General features: G+C 26.2%; 1 protein-coding gene across 1 annotated transcript; it reads left to right on the top strand.

The window, feature by feature from the left end:
* Positions 1-3: 3 nt before the first annotated feature.
* Positions 4-4,069, top strand: FPOAC1_011734 (uncharacterized protein; the record flags this gene model as incomplete). The annotated part of the gene is made up of 4 exons (XM_044856101.1): positions 4-79; positions 1,224-1,329; positions 1,514-4,004; positions 4,058-4,069. 4 exons carry the CDS (start codon positions 4-6, stop codon positions 4,067-4,069), a joined length of 2,685 nt encoding a protein of 894 aa, XP_044703414.1.
* Positions 4,070-14,747: the final 10,678 nt, after the last annotated feature.

Genomic DNA, 14,747 nt, shown 5'->3' with positions numbered 1-14,747 from the left:
GCAATGGCAAGCTATCAGCAATATGCCCACCTCGGCAAGAAATCTAACAACAGCTCAACCGCTGCTGGTAATTCCTCATGTAAGCAATCCACAGTGCTCTCGTCATCTTCTTGTCTTGTGCCCCTCGTGAGAGCTGATATGCAGAAGCGGCCTGGGAACATGGCGGCGAAGTTCCTTTGCCGGGTTGATTTGCTTGCTTGCTTTATGACTGATTGATGGTCAACTTCGAACGAACAAACGGACATGGACCCCTTGTCTATAATCCAAAACTCAAAGTGCAAAACATGTGCATAACAGTGGGCATCCTCATTGCGAGTGGTCACCAAAAAACCTAACTACATACTTCCTGCACGATATGTCACCTACAGAAGGCAACCTGGCTACCTAGCTACCTACCTAGGTTCCTGGGCCCTCCAGCGTTGATGTTTATCGCTACAAAACTATTTACGTCTGGCGCCTACATAGTAGTGCACTGCCTTGCTGGTATTGAGTTGCCAAGCCACTATGGATCTCAAACACGTCTCGTCTCAGAGTGCAATTATTATGCCTGAATATCAGAAAGCCCCGAAAAGTTCCTATTTTCTCCGGTGCATCGCCTTCTGGATTACTGCAGGTTGTTGCTCAATATACCTTACCTGCAATTTCTGATCTTACGGCAGTTGAGGCCTCGCTCTTACACGGGAATCGCAATTCATCTTCAGCCCCAACCGGCGCCCCCAAACTGGGTCTTACCGGGCTACAAATTGGCACTCCGTATTCCCTGTAGCGAGACCCATGCGCTTGATCATCAGCCCCTGAAGAGTGTTGGGTTTCTGTCCAGTATCCCCGTTGCATAATTGTTACAGTGCAATCAATACACTTCCCCTCTTGGTCGGGCTTCAGCATATTACTACTACGTGGTTCTCGGCCTCGCTGCGGCAATTTTAGCCGTTGCAGACTTTAAATTGGAACCATTGCCGTCAATCAGTCTACCGAGCAAGCAAGCAAGTACCTATTCAACCTGGGAACTCAATCAAGCCAGCGCCTAACGTACGCGCATACTAAACAGCCTACCGTTTGCTGGCTCGAGGCAAAGAGGGGTTACGCCGCCGCTTCTGCAGTCATCGGCGACCGCGCCCCGTCAGCTCTTACATTTGTTCCTAAGGAACGATAACAAGGGCCCCCTTCATTATTCGTCGTGTCCCCCGACCCTCTTGCTGACATCTTACGTCCTTTTGCGATAGACGGCCAACGAACCGAGATGGCTCCCCCACAGTTAGGCGCGACCTTCGTACCCGGCGGTTTCGATGACTATTATATGCCAGAAGTTGTTGCTCCCTCCCCTCAAAGGTATGTTCTCTTGGCTCCCCCCCCCCCCCTGAATCCTATTTCCGAATCAGTCTCCAGTTTCTATTTCCCAGATCCCCATCCTCCTTCCACAGCCCGTTCCCTATAAAGCGTGCCAGGACCGGATGCGGTTGCAACGGTGAAAAGGTGGGGCATGCTGACGATTCTTTGTTGTTATTGTATCTAGGGTAACCCCTCAGGTCCCTCAAAATATGCAAGAGGACCTCCAACGCATGGAGCTTGAAGCCACTTCTGTTGAACCACGATCTCAAACCGGCCCTCGTCACTCTCGAGAACCCTCGCTGTCGACTTACACCAATCCTCGGGGAACCGACCCGCCCCGGCCCCAGACTGCAACACAGGTCTCACACGACGACATCCGTGCATACCAGTCTACCGATAAGATCACCGAGAGTCTCAACGCTATGAGCTTCGACGCCCCCTCATTCTCGCCTTTTCCCAAGGTCAAGGGCGACAATATCCCCCCAACTGACGAGGAAAAGGAAGAAATTCTCTGGAACGCGCGCAAGCATGTTCTTCACTCACAAAATGTGTCCATGCAAATTACCTGGGCGCGCGACGTCCTTACTTGGGCCGACATCTCCCAAGAGTCTATGATCCGAGAATATGGCGAGAAGGCTCGTCCCGCCACGCCTCGAATCGAGCATGAGCTTCGAGTCGACGCTATCAATATCATTACCTACCTTTCACAACAAGAGCATCCCGAAGCATTATACATGCGGTCGAAATGGCTCGAATTTGGCAAATTTGGTAACCGTGTCGACAAGCGTGAGGCTTATATTGGCTACAAGCGCGCCGCAGAGCTTGGCCATGGACGCTCCGAGTATCGCATGGGCATGTTGTACGAACAGTCCAATGACATGTCCAAGGCTAAGGAGCACTACTACCGCGGTCTTTCTCTCAAAGACTCAGCCTCCTTGTACAGAATGGGCATGATGAGTCTTTTAGGTCAACACGGCGAGACCAAGGATTATCAGACTGGTCTGGAGCGGATACAAGCCGCGGCTGATAGCTCGGACGAAGATGCTCCCCAGGGTGCATATGTTTATGGCATGCTCATAGGACGTGATCTGCCAGACATTACTATCCCTGACGGTTTGCTACCCAACAACCCCGTGACGACTAAGATGTATATCGAGAAGTCTGCTTATTTGGGTTTTGCTAAGGCCCAACTCAAGATGGGCCAAGCGTATGAACTTTGCCAATTTAGCTGCGAGTTCAACCCATCCTTCTCTCTCCACTATTATGGTCTTGCTGCCAAGCAAGGCCTCCCCGAGGCGGCTTTAGGCGTCAGTCGATGGTTCCTTTTTGGTTATGAGGGTGTTTTCAAGAAGAACGAGTCTCTGGCGTACAGATATGCTCAGGAGGCCGCAGCTGCCAAGCTACCTACTGGAGAATTTGCCTTGGGCTATTACAACGAAATAGGAATTCACGTTGAAAAGAGCTTGGCAGAAGCTCGAAAGTGGTACCAACTCGCTGCCGAACACGGCAACCAAGATGCCGTCGGTCGCCTCGAGTCCCTTGACGATAATAACACTCTATCCAAATCTGATCACGAGACTACCACACTAACCCGTATCAAGTCGCAACATGGATCCCAACGAGGCAAGCGTCCCGACCGCTTCAAGCAACCATCACAGCAGATGCCGACACTTAGCGAGGGCAGCGCCCCTGCCTCGCCTTCGCTGGACGGGCCAGCTAATTCTTCGCTGGGAATGCGTCCTACCATCGTCTCAGAGCATGTCAACTTCCCCGACCCTTCGCGGGCTTCTTTTGTGCTGCCCGCCACCTCGACCGATAGAGCTCCTGCCTTCAACGTACGATTGGATTCCAACCAGCCACCAGCCCGACCACAGTCAGCAGCTCCCTATCCCGAGGATGATCGACCGCCGCCCCTGACCGTCCGTTCTAAGTCAACGGCGCCATACCCGGAGGACGACACTCAAACTTCTCCTCGATTCAACCAGGGTCAACACATGAGTCCACCGTCCGATCGCGCAGCAAGCGCCTTTGGCATCAACCCTCAGGCGGGTGCTGGCCGACCCATGCCTCAGTCCCAGTCCATGGGTAACCTTCACCCTGGCGGCCCTGGCGGACCAGGCCGACCTGACCCTCGCAATAGAGCTGCATCTACAGGATGGGAAGGTGGTCAACAAGGTCCTGGAGGGCGCCCTTCTCCCTATCCCGAAGACAATGGAGCGCAGTACCCAGGCGGCCTTCAGAAAGCTCCAACTGGTGGACAATACTCGCCAGGCTTGCAGAACCCACAGTCTCAGAATTACGAACGCTTCTCTCGAGTACCTGGAGCTAGCGGTCGCCCCGAGCGCGGAAGCTCCTTGCCTCAGGGCCAGCAGCAACAGCAACCCCCATCCAACGCACGACCTCCACGGACTTCAAGTGCGCAGCCGCCTATGGGTGGTGGCGGACCTGGTGGTAGACCGTCCCCAGGACCTTTCGGTGGGCCTCAGGGAGGACCTCAAGGGGGTCCTTCTGGCCCGCCAAGGACTGGAAGCGCTCCCCCATCACAGTTTCAGCGACCTGACAACAAGCCGAGTCCGGCCCCCAGTGCTCAAACCATGCCCCCAAAACCTGGTAAGCAGGGTCCAGCGACATTTGAAGATATGGGCATTCCACAAGGAAAGGCGGACAGTGATTGCGTAAGTTTCCTCGTATAGCTGTGCTTCAGACATATGGCTAACTAAATTTATAGGTTGTCATGTAGGCCTGTGAAGTAGATGAGCAACATCAAAGTGGCGGAGGAACGCATGAATTAGTTGATAAAGAACACATAAGCTGGGGCAGGGTCATCTTTTTGGAGCCAAGCTCACAAGCGGAAGCATTTGTATTGGGCTCGAAAGTAAATATTAGTGAAACGGAACAGGCTGGCGGGATTATGGCGCGGATGCGCTGTTTGTTTGGATATCAACTATTGTAAGTATAGTTTCTCAATGTATTGGGTGGAAATAAATCATGAAAAGGCTGTGTAGGTGGCGATACGTTAAGGTAAACTGCGTACCTTTCTCAAGTAGCTACAGCTGCAGCACTTTCTTGTTCGACGTCCACGCAATAAAACAATTTCGCTGTGCAAAATAATCGAGCTGTTGTTTAGCCATTGGCTTATGGCCTATCTCTAGGATCCAAACATCTTCAATCTGCAAGCAGAACACTTGTCAACGCTTACAACTAGATGCCCGTATCAACATTAACATCACGAGACTGAAAATAATTTTCACGCTAACTTTCAACATCTTCTACTATCTATCTAGTACTTGCAAATACCAGCAAAATGAAACGTTCCAGTCAGGATGTTAGCTTGAGTCGCTTGTATCAACTCGTCAAGCCCAGCATCAACTAGTCCCATAACGAGCAGACTCTCGTATTGACACTGACACCAATGAAGCTACCTTGGAAGAGTTTGAGCTGAGCATCTTGGAGAGAGATGTGGATTTCGTTTGGGATGTTCACGCCAAGCGGTCAGCGCGGCCAGGTACCTCATCCTGACCGTGGTTGGAGGCTCTGATGTATCATCTTGTTATGTCATTTGATCTTTATGAACACTGGTGGGTCAACTATTTTGGTATTTTCCAAATGTATCATGCCGAAAACGCGTCTCTTCCAGCAGGCAAGATCTCGTGGGTTTTAACTACGGTGCGTTTGCCTTCTTCTTTTTTCGTCGGGGCTCTGGCGAGTTGCCTGGTCTATGCTAATACTGTTCGGTGGATATTTAATTTAGTATTGGTATCATCCTTACTTCGGTATGCAGGGAATACTGGCAGTATCTCCTAGCGCAGGGCCTTTTGATCGGCTTAGGTCACGGTCTCATCTTTTGTCCTGCTCTCGTACTTCTCTCAACTCACTTTGCGACACGGAGGCCCGTCGGCATTGGATTTGCTCTGTGAAAGCGCGGTGAGCGGAACCATGTTCACTGTCATCGTACGGCTCCTTACTCCGAAGCTGGGTTATGGATGGATTTTGTTGGTAGTGAACTCGGTGAAGCTGGCCACTTTGATCATCGCTTTAATACTGGTCAAGCTGAAAGTCAAGCCTGATCAGTTTTATCCGATGAGTAAGGTTACCATGCTCATAGGTAGGTAGGTAGGTAGGTATAGGGTATATCCTATTCATCATCACTTCCTTCTGTGCCAGTGTTTGTGTTTCTTCGCATCTCGAGTACACTCACTATTTAGGTAGTGGTGTTGGTCATCGCAGTGAGACTATCGGATTATCTCAGGTTATAGGTTATAGATAGACTGCAATTTGTGTGTATCCCTTTGCCAAGATCAATAAAAACGTTGTTTACTAAATCGATCTTAGCCTCACTTTAAAAGTGATGTATTATGTCGTCGGGTGTAAAACTAGATAGGTCGTATGCATGTAATAAGGTTATTATATTAGCTAAGTTATTATAGCTAACTATAGCGCAGAAGGCATTATAGTAATAACTATTAATAAGATAATTAAGATAAATAAGGCTAATCTTTATAATATATTATTTTAATCTTTTAATAGTATTACTTATAATATAAATTAAATTATATTAATTCCTTATATAGTAATTAAACTTTATTCTTTTTTATAAATATAATAATATATTTTTTAATTAATTATTTTATAATAATATATTTTTATATTTTAAAAGTTATTTAATTTAATAATTTTTTTTTATTATTTTTTTATAAAATTCTTATTTTTAAGTATTTAATTATATAATTTTATTTTTATTATAATAAATATATTTTTCTATTTTTTAAAAGATTATAAAAGCCTTATTTTTATTTATATAATTATTATAAATTTAAATAAATTAATTTTATTTATATATTTATTTTTAATTATTTAATCTCTTTAGAATAATTTTATAATAAATCTTTTAATATTTATTTATTATTAATATTTTTTTATATTATATTAAATATTTAAGTAAAAATAAATATAATCTATTTAAATATAAAATATAAGATTTAAAATTATTAATATAAATCTTATATATTTTAAATAAATTAATTAAATTCTTTATTATATAAATAATATTTAAGCTTTATTAAATAATTATAAAAAGGTTTTTTTATATTTTATAAAACTTAATATATAACTTTTTAACTTATTAAAATATTTTTATATTATTATATTTATTTTTAATTATTATAATAATAATAATTTAATATTTATTTATAAACTTTATTAATTTTAAATTTCTATTTTTAGCTTTTTTTTTATATTAATAAAAGCTAAATTAAATTCTCTTAAGGTTAAGTTTATATTCTTTAAGTAATTATTATTTAATAATATATTTAAAATATTTAAATATTATAAAAAGGGTTTAAAATTAAATATTATTATTATTAATAAAATTCTTAGGTTTTTAATATATTAATAATTAAAATTTACTAGGATAAATATTAATACTTAGTATTATTAATTTAATAATAAGCCTTTTTATTTTATTATTTATTTTTATAATTAGTTTTTTATTAAATATATATTTTATTCTAGTAAATTTATACTTTATAAATATAATATTAAATTAAACTTAAATTATATTTTATATTTTATTATAATAGCTTAAAATACTATATTAAAAAAGTAATTACTATTATTATAATAAATTACTTAAAGCTATTTAAATATTATACTTTAATTTAATTTTTAAGTATTTAAAACTTTTATTCTATTTATAGAATAATAATATATTTTATTAATAAATTTTATTATATAATCTATAATTAATAAGATATATTTATATCTATTTATTAAAAGTAAATTAATAGGCCTAAAGTAATCTATTTTAATAAGCTTTTATAATATAAAGTATAAAATATTCCTAGGTTATATTTAAGGAATTTAAGATATTATTTACTAATATATTATATAAGAATAATAATAATTCTTAATATTATTTAATCTTAAAGGCTATTAATATCTTTCTTTTAACTTTTTAATTATTATACTTATTATAAAATATCTATATATATTATAAACTTACTATAAAATAAGTAATACCTTATTTTCTATTATATATATTATTAATAATTTATTACTTTTTATATAATATAAAATCTAATTAATAATTCTATATTATAAAATATATTACTTTATTAGCCTTTATTAACTCTTCTTAATTATATTTATATTACTAAGTAATATAAAAATAATCTTTATATACTAAGATTTATTTTTCTAATAGCCTATAGATAAGTAAAATAAAATAAATAATAATTTCTCTAGTAATTTCTTTTTAATAGAATTATATTTATAGTAAGTTCTATAGTATATATTAAAATCTTTATAAATAATATTTTATTAAAAACTCTTTTAATATTTAGCTTTAATTTTACTAATTTAATATTATTTTATAATTCTTTTAATAAATATAATATTCTATTTATTAAGTATAATAGTTTATTTTTATAAAAATAATAAATAAACTTAATATTAAATTCTTCTAGGATTTTAATTTATTAATTAACCTTATTATATAAATAACCTAGGTTTATTATAAAGTCTATAATTCCCTTATAATTAATATAAACCTTTATAAAGTATACTAAGTATAAAATTATCTATTTAATTTCTTTTAATACTTTAATTATTATAAGTATTTTCTTCTTAGGTATTATATATCTTTACTTAATATTATTTAATTTATTACTTATTTATATAATAACCCTTATATATTTATAGTTTATAAAAATAATCTCTTTATTTAATAGTATTTTATTAAGTTAAAAGAGTATAATTCTTATACTTATTTTAAAGGTATTAGTAATTAAATAAAATTATTTTAATAAATTAGCTCTTAAAGTAATATTCTTTTAAATATTATTATAAATCTTCTTAAATACTATTTATACTTTAAGGATTTATATTAATATATCTTATAAAATATTTATTATTAATATTAATATCTTACTTATCTTAGTTTTCTTAATAACTTATTTAAAGAATATTGCCTTAATAATATAAATAAGATTAACTCTCCTAGGGATAAATTTTTATATAAATAATATAAAATATAGGAATTATTATATATTATTTTAAATATAAGGTAGGTTTTCCTTAAAATATTTCTATAGCTATTTAAACTTCTCTTAATATTTTAATAAAAAATAAATTCTATTTATATTAATTAAGAATTTAAGAGTTTTAATTTATAACTTAAATAATACTATTTTCTTCTTAATTAAGCTAATTAATACTTATATAATTCTTAGAAAATAGAATTTCTATAGAAATTTAAAATACTAATTAAATATTTTTAATACTATATTATAATTATTAATATAAATAAAGAATATAGTTATAAGTTCTTTAAAGTATTTTAATATATATTAAAATTTAATATTATCTTTAAAGTTAAAATAGCTAAATATAAGGTCTTTAAAGTATATATAGGTATTAAGTAAGCTAATAAGCCTTATTAGTATATTATTATAATAATAAAGGCTATTTAGAGTTTTAAATCCTATATTAATTTTATTTAATTTAATAATAAGAATTCCTTAAAATCCTTATAATATATCTATTTAAAAGAAAACTTTTAATCTTTTATAATAAATAAAGTCTAAGTTAGTTTCTATATTATAATATAAATATACTAATTTAACTATATCTTTATTAATTATCCTATAATTATATATTATATATAGTTATATTAATTATCTTAGTTTTAATTCCTTAGGCTTAAAAACCTAAGTTATAAGTATTACTTAAGGTTTATTACTATATATAATTAAACTATATTTTTCTATAAAGAGTAAAAATTCTTATATAGCTTTAATATTATATTAGCTATATTTTTTATTTAGAATTAATTATAGTATTATATTATTTTTAAGTAAAATATAATACTTTATAAGATTAATTTATTTAAGTTCTTTAATATTTAAAATAAAATAATCTTTATATATATAGTATAATTATATAACTTTAAACTTTTAAGCTAATATCTTAATTATATTCTTTAACTTAATCTTATTAATAGTAAACTAAGAAACTATAATTTTATAAAATAAATTAAAAAGCTAATAGAATTACTTTAAATTTTATAAAAATAAGAAATTAGCTTTAATTTTTAAATTCTTTATATAAAATAAAAGTAAGATTATTTCTTATATATTTTAGTATTAGAGTTATATTATTTTACTTAACCCTAAGGATTTTAAGATTAAAATTTTTAAAATTTTAAAGTCTTATTTACTAATATCTTATCCTATCTATAGAATATTTATATTTTATTATATTAAATACCTAGGTTTAACTTATTTAAAGTTAAATATATATATTATTAATATATTTTATATTATAAATTTCTAGTAATTTTTATAATTTATTATATTAAAGTTTAAATTACTATATAATAATTTAAGTTTTAATTGTTTAATATTTTTTACTTATTTAATTATATTAATATTATAAGTATTAAGGTAATTTAAAGAATTAATCTTAAGTTTAATATTAGCTATTTAAATCTATTTAGTTACTATTAAGGTTATTATTAAGCTATTAGTCTATTATATCTATAAGTATATTAGATTTTCTATATTAATAAACTTAATTTTTAAATTTAATATTTAATTTATATCTTTAGCTATTTAAATTTCTATAATATTTAAATTATTCTTAATTATAAATATTTAATATTTATTTCTTATTTCTATAGCCTTTAATATAAAATTAAAATTCTATATTTCTTATTTAGTTATTTATATTAATAATAATATTTTTTATTTTAATTTAATATTTAATATTCTAGCTTACTTTAAGGTTTTTAAATTTATTAATATTTAATTAATTACTTTAGTATTTAATATTATAAATTACTTAGGTTATATTATTATAGTCTTAGAATAGTATATTTAATAGTATTTTATTTTATATTATTATTTTATTATTTTTTATTATAATATTTAAATTTAAAGTAAAAAAGTTATATTCTATTTATATTAAAGAGGTAAAGATTTTAATTCTAGTATTAAGATTTTAATTTTTAATACCCTAGGTTTTTATATTATCTATTATATAAGTATAAAGTTTAAATTTTTAATTTCTTTTTATAAAGATTTTTAATTTATTATAAAAGTAAATTCTTTATTTATAAATCTTATATATTATATTTAATAATATATATAGTAAGTTTTAAATTTTAATTATTAAAGTAAAAAGGTAAGTTTATATTATATATAAAAGGTAAAATCTTAGCTATTTTCTCTTTAATTAATATAAAGGCTTCTATATATTAAGAAAATAATTATAAAGAAAAAAATAATATTAAGTAATAATTAAAAAAAGAATAAGTAAGAATAGTAAGTATAATGCCTTTATACTATATATACTTATTAATAGTAATATTATAAAAAGATAATTTATTTTCTATATATATTTAAAAGTAAAGTAACCTTTTAATACTAATTTTTAATATATTTAGCTTTACTTTAGAAATATAATTTTAATAATTATAAGAAATTTTTATAAAATAGTTATATTAAAGGTCTAATATATAATAATAATTATTTATTATTTTAATATTATATAGTTTACTATTTTAGTTTTTTATTTTTATAGTAATAATAAGGTTTTTATTATTTTAGTCTTTAATTTACTATTTTATTAACTTAAAGTTATTAATAATAGTATTTAATTTCTTTAGTTATTATTTTATTCTTAAGTTCTTTAAATTATACTATAGAGTTTAATAAAAATACTTTTAACCTTATATAAAATCTATTTATTATCCTTAATATAGATAATATTTTTCTTTTCTAGCTTTTTTAATTAATCTTATTAATATATTAAATAGTTAGTCTTAATTCTTTATATTAATTAATATTAATATAAGTATAATATAATATTTAATATAGAATATTTATTATTAATTCTTTTTATAATAAGTTTTTTATTAATATAGTATTTAATTATTTAAATATAATATAACTAGGGATAATTAATAAGTAAATCTTAATTACTATTTCTATTAATAAAGTAAATTATAATTACTATTAAAATATTTCTTATTTATAGCTTTAAGATAATAAATTATATAATATAAATAACCTTATTATTTATTAAATAAATTAATTCTCTTTTTAATAAGTTAAATAGTTATATTCTATTATCCTTAAGAAAATAGCTATTAATTCAGTTTATTCTTAATTTACTATTTAATAAGATTATATTAGTTTAATAACCTCTTAAGTATTTAATAATATAACTTAAAGTAATAATTATTATTTTCTCTAGTAATTTACTATTTAAGTAAATAGTTAAATATTTTAAATTTATATCTTATATTAAGTTATAAATAAGTATTTCTATAAATACTAAGAGTTTTTTTAAATCTTTATTTATCTCTATTTCTAAGATCTATTTAAATAATATTAAAATATTTACTAGTTTCTCTTTATATTATATACTCTTTAGCTTTTAATAATACTATATAAATTATAATAGCTATTATTAAATAAATAATATAATTTAAAGTAATTTTAATATATTTATAATAATTAGTATATTTTTAAAATAGTAATTAATTTTAAAGTTTAAGATTTTATATTATTTAATTACTTAAATCTTATTAAGAAAATAGTATAATTTTTTAATAATATTTAAATCTATTTTACTAGACTTATTTTATTAATTCTTTACTATATATTTCTTAATATATAGCTTTAACTTATCTTAAAGTTTAATAAACTCTATTTTTAAAATTTCCTTAAGTATATTAATATTTATTCTATTATTATTTATTATAAGTATCTTAATATAGTCTTTTAATTTAACTATATAAAGATTAAAAATAAGTTAAGGTTTATTTTAAAATAAAGAATATTAAATTTATTTTAAATAGCTAATAATAGCTTTTATTAAAGTTATAAGCTTTTTATTATTTATAACCTTTTTCTTATTACTATATATATTCTTTTTAATTTTTATATTAAGAAGGTTTTATACTTAAAATTAAAATATTAAATATATTATTACTTTAGCTTTTAAAGAATACTATAGCTTAATAAGAAAGTATTTAAATTATAAGCTATTATTCTTAAGATACTAAGGTTTAAAAAGCTTTCTTTTAAAATATTAAGGTTTAATATAATTAATATTTTATTAAAAAGGTCTTATTAAAGTTTACTTTTTTTACTATATTACTTATAAAACTTTATAATTATATTAAATTATTAATATTAATATAAAACCTATTAAAAGTCTTAATATCTTAAAGCTTAAAATAGACTTAATAATAATAATAAGCTTTATATAAAGTATTTATACTTAGTTTATTATTATTTATACCTAGTTATTATAAAAAAGATTAAAATTATAAGTTTAATATTCTATATTTTAAAGTATTAAATAGCTTAAACTTTTATATCCTTATTCTATATAATTAAAATATTATTAATAATACTTATTATTAAAATTACTAAAGCTATTTATATTACCTTAATATATTTTATTATAAACTTAAAGATTATTATTATTTATTTATAAATTTAAGTTATTTTAAAGGGGATTTTATAGTTAATAAGTATTATTTATTTTCTTATTAAATAAGTTTTTCTTAATTAAATTCTTAATAAGCTTTAATTAAACCTTAGTAAATTAAATAAAAAGATTTTCTATTTTATTATATTAAGTAAATTCTATATTCTATATAATAAGTAAAAGCTCTTTAATATTTAATAATTTTAATTTATTATTAGTATTACTTTAATAATCTTAAATTAAATAATAAAGTTTATTAAAAATAAGCTTCTTAATAATAAAGCTATTAATCTATTAATTTATAGTATATAAATAATCTTAAATTTATTTTTAAAGGTATATATCTTTATATCTATTTATTATTTAAAGTATAATATTAATAAGGACTATTAAATAATAAATTATTAAGATATAATAATATAAACTTTATACTTTCTAAAGAAAATCTTAAAAAGTCTTATTTATCTTATATCCTAATTAATAAGCCTTTATAATTAAAAAACTATTATAATATTCTATAAGATTCTTATATTATTCTTTAAATAAAGGTTTAAACTCTATATAGGTTTTATATATTAACCTTTTTTCTTTAAATTAATAAAATATTAACTTTATAAAACCTTATTAAAAAGTAGCCTTTTAAAATTTATTTCTTAATTTAATATTTTCTAGATTATTATTTCTTTTTAAATTAAGGTTATTATATTTAATTTACTTTTTAATAAAACTAATATATATATTTAATTTATAATTATTAAGCTTTCTTAAGAAAATAAGATTATTCTTATTAATATTTATATTAATTTTAATATTTAAAGTATTTAAATTAAAATTAAATTAAAAAAGATTTCTATTTAAAGAATATTTAATAATAAATATTAAGCTAAATAGTAATAATAATAAGATATTAAAGAATTATTAAAATTTAAGATTAAATAAAATTAAAGTTTAATTAATAAATAGTAATAACTTAAATAATAAAATCTTAAGGCTAAGTAATCTTAAAATAATAAATTAAAAAGAGCTAATAAAAGATTTTAAAATATATATAATTAAATAAATAGAAATATAAAGTTAATCTTTATATATAAAAATTAATTTATAAACTCTTTTTAAATATTTCTTAATAATTATAAATAAAAAAGAATAAAAATAATAATAAAAAGTATTAATATTAAATTCTTAAGTATAATATAAAATAAGAAAGAAACTTAATTTATTAAGTAAAATTAATATTTATTTTAATTTTATTTTTATTAAAATATAATTTCTCTTATTACTTTATTAAGAAATAATAATTATAGTAATATATTCTTTAAATATAAACTCTAAGTAGTAAAGTTTTATTTTTTATATCTTTTTTCTTTATATTAAAGTCTTTATAGTTTAATATTATTATTATAATATTAAAATAAACTCTATAATAAGAATTTTTATCTTTATATTTTCTTAATAAAAAAGCCTTTTAAATTTAAAAAGTAATATTTTTATTAAAATTATATTTAAATAATATTATAATATAAATTAATAAAGTTTTATAATAAGTAAAATTAAAGTTTTTAATACTTATTTCTTATATAGATATAAAATTTAATTTTTCTTAAAGTATTAACTTTTAAAAATAGTTTTAAGTATATTTTAAAGTTAATATTTATTATTAAAATTTTAAGGTTTTAATAGTAATTTATAATTTATACTTTAGAATTTTAAAATTTTAAAATTTAATATTTAAATTTATATATATTTAGTTTATTATTTTATTATTTAATTATATTTAGCTTTAATACTTAAATTAATCTTATTATTAGCTTAATAAATACTTTATTCTTATAATTTAAATCTAAGGCTATTTATAAGTTTTAATTTTTTAATTTAATTATTATTTAATAATTTTATTTATAACTTTAAAATTTTAAAAT

Source organism: Fusarium poae, chromosome 4 (genome assembly GCF_019609905.1).
Source record: "Fusarium poae strain DAOMC 252244 chromosome 4, whole genome shotgun sequence".
Lineage (NCBI taxonomy): Eukaryota > Fungi > Ascomycota > Sordariomycetes > Hypocreales > Nectriaceae > Fusarium > Fusarium poae.
The sequence above is the reverse complement of the archived record's forward strand: the minus strand, read 5'-3'. Positions and strand labels throughout refer to the sequence as shown.